This window comes from Aricia agestis, chromosome 12 (genome assembly GCF_905147365.1).
Source record: "Aricia agestis chromosome 12, ilAriAges1.1, whole genome shotgun sequence".
Classification (NCBI taxonomy): Eukaryota; Metazoa; Arthropoda; class Insecta; order Lepidoptera; family Lycaenidae; genus Aricia; species Aricia agestis.
The window spans coordinates 10683782-10705488 of NC_056417.1; the positions used below are offsets into that span (position 1 = coordinate 10683782).

The window sequence follows — 21707 nt, forward strand, 5'->3', positions numbered from 1 at the left end:
ACCGGGTCATGGGCTAGGCTGTACACTGTACAGTGTTCTGAGATTTTTTTTTAATCTTGACTTGGTGACTTTCTTCATTCATAAATCGACACCCTTGACAAGATTTATAGTAACTGTGATGGCATACTTATAATAATAATAATGTTCTTTTATTCAGCTCGATAACATAAAACCTTAATCTAGACAATTACAACATGCAAATTATTTTATTTTCAATGGTTTTTTATATTAGAATGTTAAGATCGCAACCGGCAGCTTAGCTAGGTTACAGTATAACCTGTGTTAAAGCCACCGGACCCTTTCCCAACTACTGATCGCATATCGCTGATTTTACATTTCAGGCAATTAAAATTAGATTACAAATTAAATCAATGTTTAAAATTAATCAAACTTGATACAATAAACGGGGGCGGTGGTTACTCGCGTCCGTAGGAATTACCTTTTACTATCCTACACGTGTCCCCCGGGTGGTGCTAAACGAGTAACAACGCCGAGTCTCAGGCGGCGGATATGATAACCTGACTCCTAGGCAGTAGTGGCTTTGAGGACTAAATACCCTCAAAAAGTCTAGCGCGGAAAGCAACGGGAAACTACCGCGACTATAATCCCAAGAAAACCACCATGATTAAGAACGCCACCAGAGATAATATGATGTCATGCGACCCGACTAACGCTCGGCGCCAGCTTAGTTCCGGGAAACTGGTTTGAAATTGGCTACCGGCTGCAGGTCAGTTAACCAGCAGGCTGCTTGCAGAAACTCTGCTACTGTTGGAAACATAACATCTTACTCTAGCAAACTAACACCCAAGGGAAGGGCAATAACAATAGGAACCTGGAATGTCCGTGGACTTTTAAGGCCAGGAAAAACCGAAGTTGTTGAAGCTGAGATGGAGCGCTATAATCTGGCTATACTAGGATTGAGTGAGACCCATGTCAAAGATAACGGATACCACATCACACCTGAAGGAAATATGGTAATCTACTCTGACAGGCAAGACAATAGTTTTAGTGGTGTGGGCTTCATAGTTGCTAGCTGGCTACGAGGCAAGGTATTGGGGTATAATACCATCAACAATAGAATTATATCCTTAAAAATTTCAGCCCATCCACACCCAATTAACTTTGTATAGGTCTATGCGCCGACCACTGTAGCCACCGAAGAAGAGATGGAGGAATTTTACCACGAGCTAGAATTCACTTGCAAAGCGTTACCAAAGAAGGAATGTACTATCATCCTGATAGACTTTAATGCTAAGATAGGGCACACTGATAATGATCAACACCTAAGGAATGTTATTGGGGAATACGGCTTAGGAGCCCGCAACAGTCGAGGTGAGATGTTGTTAGAGTTTTGCATTGAAAAAGGACTATTCGTAACTAACACGGCATATAAACAACATCCAAGACGCTTATGGACATGGCGATCGCCAACAGGTCATAAAAATCAGATTGACTTCATATTAATCAGCAGCAGATGGAAGTCGTGCATAACTCTCTCAAAGACTTTTCCGGGTGCAGATTGTGGCAGCGACCATCAGCTGTTAATAGCTCAATACAGAGTCCGCCTCAAAGTAGTTTCAAAGCCTCCACCATCCAAAAATATTCTTCTAACACAAGAATCGAAAGCTTTTGAGGACACACTACAAACTTGACTGGACAGTGAAACGTATTGCCCATTTGACTCAGCCAATACATCATGGAATCAGCTTAAGGCCGCATTAGAAGAGACAACTAGAACAATCACAAATGGACGGAAAGTAAAACACCCTAGATCTGAGTGGATGACCACTTGGGAGGCAATCGCACAAAGAAAGGCTCTAAAGACTGGAGGAATTCGTTCAAAGGAAGAACAACAGCGATACTCTGAACTTGACTCACTAGTACAGCGTCTCTGTAGACATGACAAGAATGCATTTATCAATTCCATATGTAGAGATATACAAACACACTCTGATACCCTACATCCAAGAGACATGTTCCAAAAGGTGAAAATTCCCACACGGGAACGAAAATCTAAATCTTGGAACATAGAAGATGAAAACGGTAACCTGATTTTAGACAAGAAACAAGTGATGACAAGATGGAGGAACTACTGCCAAGACCTGTACAAATATGACGCTGATGAACCTGACACTAGATTAGATTTTACAGATAAAGAACCCGACATCGTTCTCCATGAAGTAGAAGCAGCTATAAATAAGCTCAAAACAAAAGCTTGCGGTGGAGATGGTATACAGGCACAAGTGCTTAAGAGCTTGGGTAAGTCTGGAATCAGAGTAATGCATTCAATATGTCTTAAAGTATGGAGAACAGGACAGTGGCCAGACGATTGGACAGAATCTCTCGTGATACCACTACATAAGAAAGGGTCGACTAAAAAGTGTGGAAATTATCGGACCATCTCACTAATTTCACACGCCAGTAAGATTCTTCTCCATGTTATAAACAACAGATTGGCACACTATATAACTAGACAGATATCCAAAGAGCAGGCGGGATTCGTAAAGGGCAGGGGTACCCGAGAACAAATCCTAAACATCCGTCAGCTGATAGAAAAGAGCAGAGAATTCAATGTCCCAATAGTACTCTGTTTTGTGGATTACGCTAAGGCCTTTGACTGCATCGTCTGGTCCAAAATGCTGGAGGTGATGAGAGAGTTGGGCGTCCCCGATCATCTCATATTTTTGGTACAAAACCTCTATCTGGAAGGTCGATCAAGGGTGCGATTAGACAATGATCTGTCAGAGCCGTTTGCTACAGAGCGTGGTGTCAGACAGGGTTGCATCCTCTCTCCACAGCTGTTCAACCTCGTAGGCGAATATATAATGCGTCGAGTGTTGGAAGATTGGGAGGATGGTATTAAAATTAACGGATACCTTCTCAACAACCTAAGGTTCGCTGACGATACCACGCTTATAAGTACTTGCGAAGTGAAACTTGCTGAACTTCTAGCGCGGCTCGAAAAGATTAGTCGAGACTTTGGCCTCCAAATCAATCGCAATAAAACCAAACTGATGTACGTCGATAAGCTGAACCAAATACAAAAGACATCCTTACTACAAGATCTCCAACCCGTAGAGGAGTTTGTCTACCTGGGATCGTTGATTAGCAACAATGGTAACTGCGAGAGGCTCAGTCCGACGGGCTCAGATAGCTAAATCTGCGGTTGGGCGCTTAGAAAAGATATGGAAGAATAAGAACATCTATCGTAGCACAAAAATACGATTAATATAACAGCTGTCAAACTACAGTACACACAAGCTCCGTGTTTTTAATTTCGTAAAAATATAAATCTTACCTATTTTGTGTTGTAAAGTGGCCAAAAACAGTTGAAATAGTTCGATACATAACTGGAAGTGTTATCCAAGCGTAAAACGGACTATACACGAAAATAACATCGAGTGGCTAAGTGACTGTAAACTAAGTGCAACGAGTGTTCTACGTAAATCCTGCGTGTGTTAAAACTATTTACACTTAATTCAGCATCACTATGTATGATCTGAAACTGTGATAAAAGTGTTTTTAATGCAAAAAGTGCAATAAAACAACGTTTTTATAAGATATGTTGAATCGACTTCTAATTAAAAATATAAAACGGTATCCGAAAAAACTTTTATCAACGTCACAACGTATACTCTTGTCATAGACAGTATAGTTCGATAACTTTGAACTGCTACGTAATAGACTTGCTGGTCCTGCTGCTCGGCTGCCCCGCCTATCAACTAAGAGGTCGAGGGTTCGTATCCTAGTGGTGCTTTGGAAATTTGAAGTTTCTTTTGATTGAATACTATTTATCTTGTGGGAACTTATTATGGCTCCTCCGCAGAAGCTAAAATTTGAATGTTGTCAGAAATCATTACAATCGATCGAATTACTTAAATGCCAAAATTGTAAGAAGAACTACCACTATCTATGTGTCAGTGTCAGTGCGACATTATATAAGGATCTGTCAGACACTTATAAAAAGGACTGGCTCTGTCCTGCCTGCTCGCGACCGAAGGCTGATAACACCAATACACCGATCAGGAATGCTCCATCTAGCGGCAGCAACAAAAACCTCTCTACGGTTGAGTACGATGAGAATACAGATAAAAATATTACCTTAAGGCGCAAGGACACTGCTTCTAAAACCAGCACGTCAAGTCCCGAATGCGGAGTAAAGGCAGGAAGCGCAAACGACTATGCATCTCCAACGATCAACTTAAACCAATTTCGCGATATAATCCAGGCTGAAGTCCAAAAAGCTGTTACTCATAGTCTAAATACTTACTTGTGCCCCCAGCTGAAAGATATTCGTGATGAAATTGCGGAATACAAGAAGTCCATTGAATATTTTAGCGAAAAACTTGAAGACTTTCAGGCGTGGCACAACAACCATGCTGAGACATTTAGCACCCTATCCAAGGAAAACTCCCACCTTAAAAACCAAGTTGCCAGTCTAACCCAGCGCATCAGCCAAATGGAACAACAAACACGTTCAAGCAATATTGAGTTACAGTGTTTACCAGAATCGAAGTCCGAGAATCTGCTTAACGTGATAAAGAAGTTAGGAGAAGTTGTTAAACATCCTTTGAATGATGATAATATTCTGTATTGCGCACGCACGGCAAAAATGAATACTGAAAGCTCTCGACCACGCTCCATAGTCGTTAAACTGAGCAGTCCCCGTTTGAGAGACAATCTTCTGGCGGCGTGTATCCAGTATAATAAGACCAACCCCAACGAAAAATTACACTCTGGGCTCTTGGGATACGGTGGATCAATGAAATCTTCAATATTCATAACGGAACACCTCACGCCTGAAATGAAATCCCTACATGCAGCAGCTAGGGCAAAAGCCAAGGAATGTCATTATAAATATGTCTGGATACGTAATGGCCGCATTTATGTTAGAAAATCAGACACATCTGAGTATATTTTTGTTAAGAATATGGAATCTTTAAATAAAATTAAGAAGGGGTAAAACTAGTTAACTTAATGTTTTTGTTTTTTTTTTCTCAATTTGTACTTAATGCTTGCGTTAACTAAAATAGTCGTTTAAAATGTTCTTAGATTTAAAGTTATACTATCAAAATGTACGCGGCTTGAACACAAAAACAAATGAATTTTTTCATAACGTCACCCTTAACGATTATGACATTATTATTATCACAGAAACTTGGCTGGACTCTCATGTATACGATTCTGAGCTCTTTGACGATCGTTATGTAGTATATAGGAGAGATCGCAGCCGCACTAGATTTAACTTAAAGAGATCTGGAGGTGGCGTACTTGTCGCCGTCAAAAAGAGCATACCATCCGAAAGAATGTACAAATATGATAGCGAATGCGAGGATCTATGGTTATGCATCGAACCAAATAAAGACTCGAAATCGCGCTTACTATTATGTGTTTTGTACTTACCTCCACCAATTCAAACAGATGCCCTTAACGAATTTCTGAATCATGCTAATAGAGCGATGTGCGATTCGTCTCAAACTTTGATAGTGGGAGATTTCAACATGCCACAGGTAACGTGGTCCCCTAGCACAGATACTAATCATCTAGATCCCAATAATTGTTCTAACTACACTAACGGATCGGAGCTAACCGATTTCATAAATTTTAATGGACTAAAACAGTATAATCATGTTCTTAACTATAAAGGTAATATCTTGGATCTAATATTGTCTAGTTCTACTGTTAAAAGCGTACAAATTAGCAATAATGCCGTTATTGGCAATACTGATCCGGCTCATCCAGCACTAGAATTTACTATAAGTGTAGAAGCAAATAAATTTCTAAATAAAAACAATACGCGTAGATTTAATTATTTTAAAGCTAATTATATAACCATAAATGAAAGATTAGCTGATATTGACTGGGATAATGTTTTTAAGAATGTTACTGATGTAGATTCTATGACTGAAATTTTTTACTTTAAATTAAATGACTTAATCGAGAAACATGTACCGAAACGTACTTTAAATAACAAAAAGAATTCATATCCTATTTGGTTCGGCCACGATCTAATTCGACTCCTCAAGGAAAAAAACAAATTTAGAATTCGCTTTAAAAAATACCAGAACCCTCGAGATCGGTTATCTTTTGAATTGCTGAGGGATCGATGCAAGAATCTACAAACACTACAATATAAACGATATATGGAGAGTATGGAGACGTCTATACAATCTAACCCTAAAACATTCTGGGCTTACGTTAAGTCGAAAAAACAATCAATTACTGGTATCCCCCCCTCTATGTTCTTGGCTGATAGCACTGCCTCAAATGGCCACGACATCTGTAATTTGTTTGCAAACAATTTTTCAAATTCCTATAACACCATCACACGGAGTGACTCGGAACCAGACAAAGAATTTGACCAAATTAATACAAATTGTTTAAATCTAGTATCTATTACCCATTCTGAAATTCACAAAGCTCTAATCAAATTGGATATAAAAAAAGGCGCGGGTGCCGACGGTATTCCACCAATTTTTATTAAACACTGTGCTAAGTGTCTCTCGGCACCACTATTTCACATTTTCAACTCTTCTTTAAAAAGTGGCAACTTTCCAAAAGTGTGGAAGCATGCCCACGTTTTGCCACTTCACAAAGATGGTGACAGGTGCAATATTAAAAACTATAGGCCTATCTCTATTCTGCCGACTTTCGCTATGGTCTTTGAAAAATTAGTTTACCCTGCGCTTTCCTGGCATGTGAAACCTTACATCTCTGATAATCAGCACGGTTTTTTCAATAACAGATCTACAACAACTAATATGGTATCTTTTATTGACAGTCTGATGGACTCTGTCGATGCTGAAAATTATGTTGATGTAATCTATACGGATTTCAGCAAAGCATTCGACAGAGTCCCCCACGATGTGCTCTTGATTAAGTTGCACAGATTTGGATTCGGAGGCCCTATGTTGCGCTGGCTTAGATCTTACTTACGAGGTAGAACCTCAACTGTAATTGTCAATGGATATAAATCAGTCCCTTTTGCAACACAATCCGGAGTTCCACAAGGTTCTCGGTTGGGACCTCTGCTTTTCAATATTTTTATAAACGATATATGCATGTGTTTTATTTATACCAAATTTTACCTCTTTGCAGACGATCTTAAAATTGTTAAAACAATTACCTCACTTCAAGATACGCTTGAACTCCAAAGTGATTTAGATAACTTATCCATATGGTGTAAAAATAATCTAATGAGCTTAAATTCTAGTAAATGTTATCACATGCGCTTTTCCCGCAAAATAAAGCTCCTACATACTGTTTACAAAATCAATAATTATCCTCTCTCTCAAGTTCGAGAAATACGTGACCTTGGTATAACTTTGGATTCAAAACTGCAAATGAATAGACACGTTAATGGCATTGTCTCCCATAGCTTGAAAACACTAGGATTTATAAAACGTAATGCTGCTGACTTTCATAATCCACTCACAATAATCACTTTATACTATGCATTAGTTCGCAGCAAACTAGAGTACTGCAGTCCTGCATGGAACCCCCATTACGCTGTCTATTCCAATCGCATTGAACGAGTACAAAAACGCTTTTTATGGTATTTATCCTTTAAGCAGGGCTTAGCAAAAAAATTGCCACATTATAAAGACAGACTTGATTACTTTCGGATGGTTTCGCTTCATGATCGTAGACAGTATTTCGATCTAATTTTCCTGCACAAACTTGTAAACGGCACTATTGATAATAAAGAACTCCTGAAACGAATAAAATTAAATGTACCAAATCGTTTACCAAGAAAAAATAAATACAAACCTTTTTACATTAAATCAGCCAAAACTAATTTGGGTCAATTTTCGCCGATTAGAAGGATGTGCAGTTCTTATAACAGTTTGTCAAATACTAGGGATACTTGTATCTTCTCAAATAAATTGGCTAAGTTTAAAAAATTTATTGTTAGTTTGTCGCGTTAGGTTGTTAATGATGTTTAACTTTTTAAGCTACATACAATTTTGTTTTGTTTTTGTGTTAACCCTTCTCTGTTCTTTTCTTTCTCACATTGTGGCTTGTTTATATGTGATTATTGCTTATTTATTGCCATTTTAGATCCATCATAGTTATTAGATCTTAAGATAATGTGTGTAAGATTTGTGCATGTAGAACTACACCTGTAATTTAGGAAACATTAATCTTTATTCTACAATTGCATGTTTTCTTGTCAAGATCTTTTCTAATGTATTTCCTTGTTGGTGTGTCAAAGAAATAAATAAATAAATAAATAAAATAACTAATGCGTTCCCTAATCTTTTAAATATTTTTATATGCCTCCGAGACATGGACACTAAAAGCACGTACTCGAGCTAAGATTGACGCTTTTGAAATGTGGTGCTGGCGTAAAATGCTCGGCATCCCTTGGACCGCACACCAGACCAACACGTCTATACTTCAGCAACTCAAAATTACCACCCGCCTGTCCACGCTTTGTCTACAACGATCACTTGCTTTTTTGGCCACATAGCCCGCCGGGAGCCTAATAATCTTGAGAGTCTCATACTAGCTGGGCAATTAGAGGGGAAAAGAGGCAGAGGCAGAGTGGCTACACGATGGACAGACGCGATTGTCAAGGCTGCTGACTGCACGTTCCAGGAGGCATTTCATCAGGCCAAAAATAGAGACAAGTGGAGAGCCCTATCCCAAAAAGCAAATTTTGGTGGTCACGTCCCTCAGCCATGAGGATACGACTAGGAAGAAGAAGATACAATAAACAATACAAAAAACGATCGAAACGATCTACATCAATCACGACAACCATGATTGACTATGACTATCACAGCACAGAACGCAACGTCGCGTCGTGTTTGTTTACGCGCGCGCGTTAACCAACTACTTACGAAAAAAATTATTATTATTGTGAACTTGTATTATAATCAAATACCGTCCTCTTTTTGTACAAAACAAATAAACAGAAATAATAGGTACTATTATAGATAATAACCATAATTTAAATTTACAAACAAAGTATATATATTGTTGTGTAATTTTTGTGTAGTTGTGTAATTTTTTGAGATTTTGGACTGTTTTATCTTATTTTTGATAGGTACGTTAATAATTTTTTAAACGTTTTTATTTTTCTTTTCGACGCCTAAAGGGCCTTTTTTTGAGACTTTGTACTGATAGGTATGTCTGCTATGTGATTCTTCAGGTTAATATTTTTCTAAGCATTTTTGTTTTATTTTTTGAACGCCTAAACGGCTAATAACGAATTTCAATTTGTTAAATTTTATCAACTTGTCACGTGGGCAGAGCCACGATTGAAAACTAGTATTGCTTACATACACAAGTTAACTATAGTCAATGTCACAGTAAATTAGCCTCTCAACTGGTCGTTCTTAAAATTGTTAATTTCTTAAATTACTTTTATGTTCCTATTTCGGTGTATTTGATTTGTCCGACACTTTGATAATTATGACTATGGGTTTATTATTGTACCTCCTTGATTTTAAACAATAAAACTTAAAAATACCTACTACCGAAACAATTGTTTTATTTTGTGTTCATACTTAAGTTCAGAAGAAACACGCTCACATAAGTAAAATGATCATATCTATCATAATTATCCTTAATATTTTTTAGTTAGCCTAGCGGACTTACCTAATTATAATTTAAAATTTAATTAATCTATGTAATATAGGGATAACTTGTTTTTAATGTCTGTTATGTACTACAAGTTATAGAAATAAGTATTTCATTTTAATCGACTTCATAAAGAGGGATGATTCTCTATTTATACATACATATCGTCACTCCTGTCCCTCATTGGGGTAGACAGAGACCACATCACGCAATGAATTTATTGGGATCTATTATATAGGTACCTATGTATGTATCGATATAACATATAAGGTTAGGAGGAAGCAACAAACTCAACAGTTTATGGCGTACATACAAAAATAATATACGGTACCGATATAATCTCAAATATAGTAAGGAGTCATTTAATTAGTAGAATGCATGGAATTAATATAGTACAATATACGGTATCAATATAACCATACATTTAAATGGATGTAGGAAAAACGATTAAATGCATGGAACGAATACATAAATATACAATGTGTCACATGATTTCCATCGAGAACGGAAGCAAAAAACCAGCGAGAATTATTTCAAATTGAATATCTAATTTTCGTACGTAAACAACATTTCTCGTCGACAATAGAATTCACATGACAGCAATGTAACTATATTCGCACGAATAACAATTAAAAAGTCATTGGAAATGGTAGACGCCATAGGGTTCGACTTTGAAAAGACGCAACAAGTCTTCGGCGATTTAAATATATATATATATATATATATATTAAATATAATATATTACACATAATAAAATAGCCAAATGAACTACACAAATTTACACAGATAAAATAAGGTTAAAAAAGACATGTTGATATAATTACCTATTTTTATAAAAAAAAAACGGAATCAATTAATTATTCCATGCTCTACACTTTTTAAAGAGTGGTTATCTCGCTTTGAAAATATTGCATTAATCAGCTACAAGTGATGCATATAATATGTCTTGTTTTTGAATTAAAAAACAAAAATAGGATAATTTTCGGTTTTTAGTTCAATTTCATCAATCCGGCCGGATCCGACCGAATACGGTCAAATCCGGTCCGGATTGAAAATGACGCCGGATTGCAATCCCTAATCCTATGTCCTTTCTCGGGACTCAAGCGTGAAGAGGTAACAGACAGACAGACACACTTTTGCATTTAATATCATATTAGTATGGAAGTACGGATAATGTAAATAGTTTAATGCAATATGCCACGATATTAAACCAACCTGGTCAGCGCTACGGTGACCCAGTAAAACGTTAGCAAGTTTTTAATAAACAAGTTACGAATACAATCTACACTTTTGGTTAAAATCAACATTTTGAAACAATGTCTGCCTAACTTTAATATTATTGTTGAAAATGGAACTGTCCCTGTAGCCAAGACGTTTTCTTTAGGTATAGAATCGCCGATCAAAATGTATTGAAAATCGGCGTTCGATAATAATATCAGAGTAGACAGGTAGTTATGTCTTTAATTATTGTGATAAGTAATATTTTTATGTTGACGTTCGACTCGTCAAATTTTTTTGATTGGCGATAGCCAATACTATAAAGAAGCGATAAAGAAAACGTCTTAGCTACATGCATAGAGTCCTCTGTATCTCCATTCTTTTAAAGATCTACCCGAGAAGTAGGTACACAAAATTCTAACATTTTATAACATAGGTGCAATTACGCAATTTTTTCATATAATTTGAACAAACCTTGGAACATACGTACTAAATCATTTGGCTATTCATAAAATCCACAATTTTTTGATTTCAAATCATTTTCCTGGTCTTAAAGCCTCTATTTATGCAAAAAAATAGATTTGTTCAGATTGTTAGTTAGCCACTCCATTCACTTACGTCATCAATTATTATTCTCGCGTTGTGGAGGAGTTAGTTATGACAGAAAAGGGACTACATCACACAAGGAGCGAAGCTGTTGCAACAGTAGATTCAGAATCTGGGTTCAGTAAACATATTTATATTGTTCCAGCCCACTCTTGGATCGTTTATACTTTATATTGAATAACCGCGTCCTAATTCGGTCGACCTGGAATTGGCGTGGCGACAGGGCTGCTGCGGCAAGCTAAAAGTCACTATGGTGGCAGCCCTGAAATTAGGGGCAATTTCAGGGCTGCCACCAGGTGGTGGAATGTCACAAGTGATTTTCTGGGAGTCGAGTATTTTAATTTAGAACTAAAACTAAGATAGTAATTACCGAGAGGGGGGGTAGGGGGGCATTCCCTGTGACCATACCACATAGGGTAGTAGGAGAGGGTGGGGATGGGAATGGAAGGGAATAGGGGAGGACAGGGAAGGGAATAGGGTAGGGGATTGGGTCTCCGGTAAACTCACTCACTCGGCGAAACACAGCGCAAGCGCTGTTTCACGCCGGTTTTCTGTGAGCCCGTGGTATTTCTCCGGTTGCATGGCTCTCCCACGTATTTCTATGGTAAGCTGGCTGGTATCAGCCCTGCGACCGACTTTCCACCGTCAGTTTGTTCAAAATATTACAATTAGCCTCGTTACTATCAATGCCCTAATGGCATTTGCACTAGTTTTCCCTTTACATCATCATGACCAATTTTCCGACACTTTCCCACTCTAATCTTATATCTTTAAACGAGCAATTCTTGTATATTTTATATAAATTTGTAATTGGAATCTCGGAATCGGCTCCAATGATTTTCATGAAATTTAGTATATAGGGGGTTTCGGGGGCGATAAATCGATCTAACTAGGAATCATTTTTAGAAAATGACATTTTATTCGTATTTTATCGAATACCGAGCAAAACTCGGTCAAATAGCTAGTTTAGTATGTTACTTAGAAAAACAATTGATAAAAACGTTTCAGGGTTGCCGTGGTAGGTACGTAACCTTTTTTTATACGGGCAATGTTTTGGTCTTGGTGACGCAACCAAAAATTTTAGGCTCAAAGAATAGCGTTCTTTAAAATTAACGATTTAAAAGTGGCAAAATTCTCATGACGTTCACGACTGTTTACTATTTCTCCGGTAGGCGTGAATTTCAAAATGGTTTAACTTCACGCGGGCCACTAATCAAGACCCGGTGGGCCGCAGATTGAGTATTACTGAGCTACTCTAGGATAAAGAGATAAGGTGTTAAAGTCTTAAAAAAAAATTATGATTCTAATGCGCTTATACAGGTTGTAACAAAAAAGTAGCAGCGCTGAAAGACCAACATTTTTCTCACTTTTTATACGTGGGAGAGCCATGCTTCGGCACGAATGGGCCGGCTCGACCGGATAAATACCACGTTCTCACAGAAAACCGGCGTGAAACAGCGCTTGCGCTGTGTTTCGCCGAGTGAGTGAGTTTACCAGAGGCCCAATCACCTACCCTATTCCCTACCCTACCCTCCCCTATTCCCTTCCCTTCCCTACCCTCCCCTATTACCCTATTCCCTCTTAAAAGGCCGGCAACGCACATGCAGCTCTTCTGATGCTGCGACTGTCCATGGGCGACGGAAGTTGCTTTCCATCAGGTAACCCGTTTGCTCGTTTGCCCCCTTATTTCATAAAAAAAAAAAATACTCTTGGATAAAGAGATAAGGTGTTATAGTCTTAAAAAAAAATATGATTCTAATGCGCTTATACAGGGTGTAACAAAAAAGTAGCAGCGCTGAAAGACCAACATTTTTTTTCGCTTTTGTATGGGGAAACTCGTGACGCTCGGGCCTTTGCCCATACAAAAGTGAAATAATTTTTTCCTTGTAGAGTACCACTTTCACAGTGGTACTCTCTACAAGGAACACGTACACACCCTAAATTATTATCACTTATTTTTGTTGCACACGCGAACGAAATGTGCAAACGAAAGTATACACTCAAATAGAATAATCCCTCAATAGCTTAATAAAATAACAAATCAAAGTTTTAACGCCTCATATTTCCTAGGAAAAGTCGCAGAAAACAGCTAGTTCTTGTTGCTCACAATTCACATTTGCTCAAACTTTATAATAGCTTGTAAGCTGTTGGCATGTACACAAAGTCTAACTTAGTACTTTTGATACAAAGTCGATGATATACATCTATATGATAATGTCAATGATATAATAAATTTAATATAAAATTCTATACGTGGGAGAGCCATGCTTCGGCACGAATGGGCCGGCTCGACCGGATAAATACCACGTTCTCACAGAAAACCGGCGTGAAACAGCGCTTGCGCTGTGTTTCGCCGAGTGAGTGAGTTTACCGGAGGCCCAATCCCCTACCCTATTCCCTTTCCTACCCTCCCCTATTCCCTTCCCTTTTCTACCCTCCCCTATTACCCTATTCCCTCTTAAAAGGCCGGCAACGCACATGCAGCTCTTCTGATGCTGCGAGTGTCCATGAGCGACGGAAGTTGCTTTCCATCAGGTGACCCGTTTGCTCGTTTGCCCCCTTATTTCATAAAAAAAATTAAAATAAATAAATAATAAAATACCCAAAGCAGATATGTTACTACCGCGCGCGTTGTGAAGCTTCAAATACGACCCAATTGGGTCGTCTTTTATTTAGTCTGTCTCTTTTATGTAAATTGCATTTCGTATCTTTTGTTTCAATTATCTGTCAAATTTGTCAATGTTGTTCGGAAGAGATTTAAGCCGGAAAATAGTATGAACGTAACAGATCTGTATAAGTAATATCATTGGATATTGTAGTGTGTCTGTCTGCCTTCACGTTTAAACTGTTGACCCGAATTTGATATTTTATGGTCATTTACGCAGCACGGTGGACCGACGATTTGAAGAAAGTGGCTGGCAGCGGATGGATGAGGGCTGCCCAAGATCGGGATGGTTGGCGGTCATTGGGGGAGGCCTACGTTGAGCAGTGGACGGCAATGGGCTGATGATGATGATGATGGCCATTTAAATTCCGAGAAAGGACATAGAATGGTTTTCTAACTCAAGTGTTTCTTTCCAACATTAGTTCTGTTTAGGCCACGCGCCATACAATCTTCTAGGTCTATAATTAATTTGATTCATAATCTGAATTCTCCACGATCATCCTGAAAAAATCCGAATCTCGTGAAATTTTTCCATAATAAACAAAACCCTGCACTATCAGAGAAGTTGATTCCTAGGCAGATGGTGGACCTAAGTAATTTGGTTGCGTTAGTTCAAACCACGTTCAAACCCATCTGACCGATCACAGCTAACATTGAATTGATATTTAATCCCACCACATGACGTAGGTCCGTCAATTGCCTAGGAATCAATTTCTTCGGTGGTACCTAGTACCTACCTACATATAATACATAATATAACTTAATATACTAAGAACACATTGCACAAACATTTTAATCCGTAAATATGTTTTGTTATTTGTTATTCATTAACAGAAAATATGCATATTCTTTCATTTTAAGGTAGAACATTTGGAAAGAGAAAATTCGTGCCGCGTCGAGATATACAGATTGTTCGAGAGCGTATTATCAAGAGAAAAAGTGTTAATAAGCATCTGTTAATTAGCGTCTGGAATATAATGTTGTTCACATTTTTCCTCCTGGCTGTTGGGATAATACGTAAGTTCATTTTGATATTTTGTATCGATTATGAAGAGGCTGAAAATAGAGAGATTTCATTTTGTTTTTTTCGTTTAGGTACCTTGATATCTGTTACAGGTTTCTGTCTGTAATATTTTAGCAGTGCCGTAAATAGCCTTTTTTGCGCCCTGTGCGAGCTTATAACTGCACCCTTGTTTTTTAACTGGCTTCCAAAAAGGAGAAGGTTATATGTTCGGCTGTGGATTTTTTTTACTACATTGGAAAAGATCTCTGGGGCGCAGCGGGAAATACTTATCGGGAGCAATTCAAAAGAATAAGAGTTTGCCTCGTCTGGCCATTCTTTCATATGGGGTATATCTAAAATGTAATCGCGTATATTTGTCCATCATATGCCAACATGGAGACGCCGTATAATTTAATAAGCGGTGACGTCATCATCACACGATGACATTATCGTAACCTCCTTTGACCACTCAAAAAAGTTCACTTCAAAAAGCACCCCTAACTTACACCTGCTAAAGTTCATATTTCCATAACCGTGGTCCCCATAAAATCTTTTATAGGCATAATATTAAATTAATTGGCCTTCCCTGTTTTAGTACATCGGATCTCTGATAAGATACCGAGGGATTTAATGCCGAAATTCCTTTGGAGCTCGAAATTTATCTCCCAAAGTGAGTTGAATAAAAACTTTTTTATGAATAATATGAAATTTTGATTAAAAAAATTATTAGGTTCCATGCAGGGCAGACGATAAAATAGCTATGGAGGTGGGCTACCTCGTAAATCTGGCAAATTCATTAGTTCTGCATCTTAGATATTTTATAATATCTAAAAAAATAGAGTTCTAAATAAATAATAGAGCCATTTAAATTAAAATACGGGCTACTAAACTGCTACAAATTAAAGTAGATTTGTGCCTAATATTAATACATTTACTGTTACAGTGTTTCAGAAAAATTCAGAAGAACTTGAATGCAGTAGCCAAATAAGATACTTGTCTTTACAACTTGCCAGCGCTGAAAAAGCATTGAGGTATTTTTTACACCTATGTATAAAAAAAATACACTATGGGCCAAGCCAACCCACACGTACCACAACCACACGACAACCACACCACAACCACATGACGTGATCGGGCGTATATTTCGTAATGTAAATAAACTGGACCATTCACACGTACCACATTTTGCAGCCGTTGTCGACCACTTGTTAGATAACTTGTCAGACGCAACCACGGCCGACCACATCGCAACCACAACGTTGCGTCGATGCAATGACACTGTGCACACCGCCCGCGCTCTTCCCCTTCCCCCCCTCCGTTTCATTGACTTTCGTACGTAACCACATCGCAACTACTGGCGACAAGTGGCAACGTTACCACGTCGACATTTTGTCGGTACCACAACGCAACTACAAAAAGCTGCAGCGACACCATTCACACGTAACCACTGCTTGACGGCATTTTGTCGTTGCGACGTGGTGTGGTTGTGGTACGTGTGGGTTGGAGACGAATATAAATTAATTAGTTTTTAAAATAATATCAAGGATGATAATTATTTTCTTGGCTGCATTTTTGTCTGTCATTCTGTTATACCTCTTCTTACTGAAATCGTTGACAGTTGAACTGATTTCAATGGGTAATATGAAATATCGGTAACCTATCGATAAAGTATGATATTTTAATCCCTTGGGGTTGGAAATTATCAAAATCCTTTCTTAGCGGATGCCTACGTCGTAACATCTACCTGCATGCCAAATTTCAGTCCGATCCGTCCAGTGGTTCGGGCTGTGCGTTGATAGAGCACCATGTCAGTCAGTCACCTTTGAGTTTTATATATAATATACACAGATATTTGTTTAATAATATATACAGATATTTGTTTGCGGTTGCTTTAAATTATGTAAATTAGAATCTGTTCATACTACTAAGATCTTAATGAAACTACAACTATAACGTTACGTTTATTCCAACTACGGTTAACTTCTTAACTTCGGCCGGACCGAAGTCGGAACTTCTCACGTATCAACTTCGATCCACCAAGAACTGATATTAGTTTCCTACTTTATTAGTATTCGACACAATAATTGCGGGAAACTTTTCTACGCATGTACTTTTGTATCTACCTACTTCGAAGTTCGGGTATAGGCTGGGTACAACTTCAAGAACCTTCGGCAAAACGGGAGGAAGAAGTCGGCATATGATGTAACATCTACCAATAAATAATAACTAGCTATTTGACCGAGCTTTGATAGGTATTTGATAAACGCCAATAAAATTACATTTTCTAAAATGATTCCTAGCTAGATCGATTTATCACCCTCGAAACCCCTATATAGTATATACTAAATTTCATGAAAATCGTTAGAGCCGATTAATATATATATATGTATACAAGAATTGCTCGTTTAAACATATGAGATGTAAGCGCAGCGTGAATATTTTAGGAAAGTAAAAGCGCCGAAAAGGTAACTTTTTAAAAACTTTTGTATGGGAAAATTCATGGCTGGGGCGCTGGCCCATACAAATCACAACAAAATTCGCTCTTTCAGCGCTGCTACGTTCACACTTCATGACTTGACAGTCAATTCTCTATAGAAGACTATAGCAGGGGTTCCCAATCTTTAACGGCCTGCACTGCAGCACACTTACAAGTCAATCTCGGCGCCCTTCTCTAGTCTCTGCCTAGCTATTACAAAAAAATACATTTAAATTTAAAACACCTTTAATGATTATATAACAATAAACAAATATTTAATCATCTGCCTGCTTTGTATAATTCATAATATTATAATTTTATCTCTATATATTAATACGTGAGAGAAAAACTTTGTAACCCTTTTTACGAAAAATGGGGAAACGTAGGTGCATGAAATTTCGCACAGTTATAGTTTACATGGTGAAGGAGTGCATCGAGCTAATATTATTTTAAAATTATGCTTTTATCATATACATTTTAAACAAATAAAACGTAACACACACTACGACACTACTACTGGGAAAAATGACAGATTTTTGAGTGACAAGCCTATACATACGAATTATACTCTTTTATTTATGGTTGAAGTCTGTTGACAACAAGTTGACAAATTGAAAATGGATTATTGTTTTTTTTTTTAATTTAATTTTAGATACTATTAGACAATGCTTAAGCGGCCAGTCTGAGATCAGCTGAGTCCTAGAGACAAGAATTGAAAAAAACTATGATGAAGTCCATATTTTTTACAAAATATAGGTAGTAGTCCTAATGTCGTTGCAAGTAAGGTCGAATTTCGACCATTGGGCGATCTCTAGTATTATGAAATTTGTGAATGGATAATGATGGAAGGATCGACTCACGGCGCGCGGCGCCCCTCTTACCTTTACGAGGCGCCCTGGGGCGCCGCGGCGCACAGTTTGGGAACCCCTGCTATATAGAGTTCACTGTGAACGTAATATCTATTATCTACCTATACAAGTGTAACAAAACTAAGTGATACTTAATACTTTAGGGAGTATAGTACGTGTTCCTTGTAGAGAGTTCACTGTGCGCTGAAAGACCAATTTTTTTTTCACTTTTGTATGGACAAGCGGCCCAACTGCAACGTCGCGAGTTTCCCCATATACAGGGCCGGACCGTGAGCTTACGAGGCAGTGCCGTAAATAGCGCCTCAACTTTCACAGTGTAGGCTACTCACCTACTACACATACCACAGATAGTTAGCTCGAACATTTTATTATAAATAATAATTAATATTATAATAATTAAAACTTAATACTAACTTAAACCTATAAAACCTATAAAGGTGACGCATTTACCAAAACAGCTTACAGTTTCACAATTCTCTACAAGGAACACATACATACCCTAAAGTATTATCACTTACTTTTGTTACACCTGTTTAAGAAACACATGATACACACCCTTAAATATTAAGAGTGGGTTGCACCAACTTACTTTAACTATAACTATATCTTTAACTACAATGCAAAATGTCAAATATTTGGTTAAAGTCAAAAATGGACGCCATATTTAACCATAACTATAGAGTTCGACAAGGCTTTAAATGCACGTGGCGAAAAAAGGAACTAAAGCTGTTATCATACAAAAACGCCATTTTTGAAAGTTCTCTTTTACCAGCAGCGCCCCCGCCCACGTTCATTTATAACCTTGTCGGACCAGCTGTCATCTGTCAAAATCTGTGGTCAAAGTTAAGGTTAAAGTTAGCCTTAACTATAACCATAACTTTAACTTTAACCACGTCTCTGGTGCACCCCACCCTAATATCACTTTGTGTTTTTTACACATCGTACCTATATCCCACAGCAAGTTTTTATTATTCGCAGTTCGCTTATAAATCAGGCATGCTTAAATTCAACGATATGCGAAATAGAAATAAAGTGAACATTTTTAATCTATTCAGTTTATTCCGTCGTTTCCTGCTTAAAAGGTTTTTGCACGTTATCATTTCCAGAAAAGCGCTGCGACTGCGGAAGACAACCCCTGAATATGAGTTGGCTCGTACGTATGAAATTATATTACATAAGTAACATAAGTTTATGTTTCACATTAGAAGATACGCTTTTTACGACGTTTGTTTTGTAGTATTTGGTGATTTAGTAATAGCTAGAAATGGTTTTGAATACGCACTAGCGGTAATATTAGTGCTTGTATTTGAATGGCTTTTAGCTCTATTTATGGTGAAGTAATAAAGAATATAATAGCTTGCGCTTATTACATTTTTCTAGTTACCTAGTTTCCACCAACTACATCGCAATTCGCAGGTGTTTTAAGATTTCAATAAAATATCATATCCTAAGAGGTTAAGGCGAGGATAAACCCCAATTTGTTATTCCGTGACTCCCGGTTTACCTAGTTCCAATATAATAACGAAGTGTTAAAAAATATGAGATATAAAGCACAATATTTAAAATACCTTAAACCATAAACATTTTAATAAAACGTAATACTTTGGCTGTAATTAATTTACAAACTCACCTCCGTTAAAAATCTATTTCATCGAAATATAAGTATTAACTAGGATAATTATACATTTTATTGGAATAAATTGTTAGTAAATCTATATTAAAATGTCGTTAACCGAACAATTTTGAATCTTAATGTTTATTTCCAAAGATATTAAAAAAAAACATGAAAAATAGAGAAGATTCGCCCGAATGACCACAGTTTTATGCTAAGCTAAAATGAATCTTATTGCGATGCATATACGCTTGGTCTTTGGTTGTGTGCAAGGTTATCGTTTTGGATTGAGATTAATCCCCGCCTTAAGGACATAGGTGACACTTCAGCGATGGTGAAATCTTTTTGTCAAGAAGATATTAAAAACTATTACCATTGTGGTATTTGCTTAATAATAATAATAACAATAATCATTTATTTTGGACATTATTCATCCATAAGTGTTAGTTATTTAGTTAGTAACAATTTTTCCTTACACTAAGTTAGTAGTGTTAGTGATAGTGTTAGTAAAATTATGTTAGTTACAATTTATCTTAAAAATTATGTTAGTAAGGTTAGTTATATTCACAATAAGTTGCACCTAGCTAGAGGCGCATGCAAATCTATCCAATGCCTCAGCAGTGGGGAGTCCCACCTGCATGCCAACGCGTTTAGGATAGTGTTGGGGCTAGCCTGGAGCCTGTTCATTAATGATGCGCATCTTTTTCTAATGATCGCGTAAAAATCATCAATGCGCGCCTCCGCAAACATGCCGGAAGCGCTACAATACCTAGGCAGCCCCATCACTACCCTAAACGCGTCATTATATTGCACGCGCAGCGCGTTGTATGCCCTCTGCGTATAGATGGTCCAAAGGCTGCACGTGTAGAATGATTGGCAATAAGCCTTAAAAAGGGTTATTTTCACTTGTTCACTACAACGTGCAAACCTTCGGGCCAGCATATTACAGCGGACAGCCAACGCCCTACGCTCTCTCTCTAAGTCTAGGTTATCACTTAGGTTGTCGGAGACCCAATGACCAAGATATTTAAATTTCGATACCCTCTTCAGTGGTTCGTTAAAGAGCGATAGAGGTTCTTTATGTTCATACATTTTATTACCCGACTTAAATATCATAAATTCGCTTTTATTTGCATTGTATCGAAGACCATGGGCCTCCGCGTAACGTTCACATATTGTGAGCAATTTTCTTAACCCCTTCATTGAGGGGCTCAGCAGAACCATATCATCTGCGTAGCTGAAGTTGTTGACACATACACCAGCCACGTGACACCCAATCCTGGTACTGCTAAGCTCCTCAATAAGGGAGTTTATGTACAAATTAAAAATACGAGGCGAGCTGCCCCCCCCCCCCCTGTCTCACACCGCACTCTAGACCAAAGAAATCCGAATAGGCATTAACCCACCTAACCACGTTTTCTTCTTTACATAATCCTCTTACACACTCGACTGATCTAACAATATTTTTGCAATTAAAACTTATGAATTTGCTTTTTGAGGCCATTATGTATTAGTATTATTTATAATACCATTTTTTTGGATTCCTTTTCGGTGTCTAAAATCTATGAATCGTCGATATGCTATACCATCGGGCCAAAAATCATTTTTCATAAACAAGTCCTATGCTTAGGTACAAATATCTTATATCCATCGTATTCTTTAGCCAGTTT

At 37.6% G+C, this 21707-nt stretch overlaps 1 protein-coding gene across 1 annotated transcript in view; it reads left to right on the plus strand.

The window, feature by feature from the left end:
* Positions 1–21707, plus strand: part of LOC121732722 (SUN domain-containing protein 3-like) — a 32580-nt gene that overhangs the window by 5644 nt on the left and 5229 nt on the right. Inside the window, exons 2-5 of the mRNA XM_042122675.1 lie at positions 14939–15094; positions 15676–15750; positions 16024–16111; positions 19532–19578. Of these exons, the coding sequence (XP_041978609.1) occupies positions 15055–15094; positions 15676–15750; positions 16024–16111; positions 19532–19578 (250 nt within the window). The 5' untranslated portion in view covers positions 14939–15054. The remainder of the gene's footprint in view (positions 1–14938; positions 15095–15675; positions 15751–16023; positions 16112–19531; positions 19579–21707) is intronic.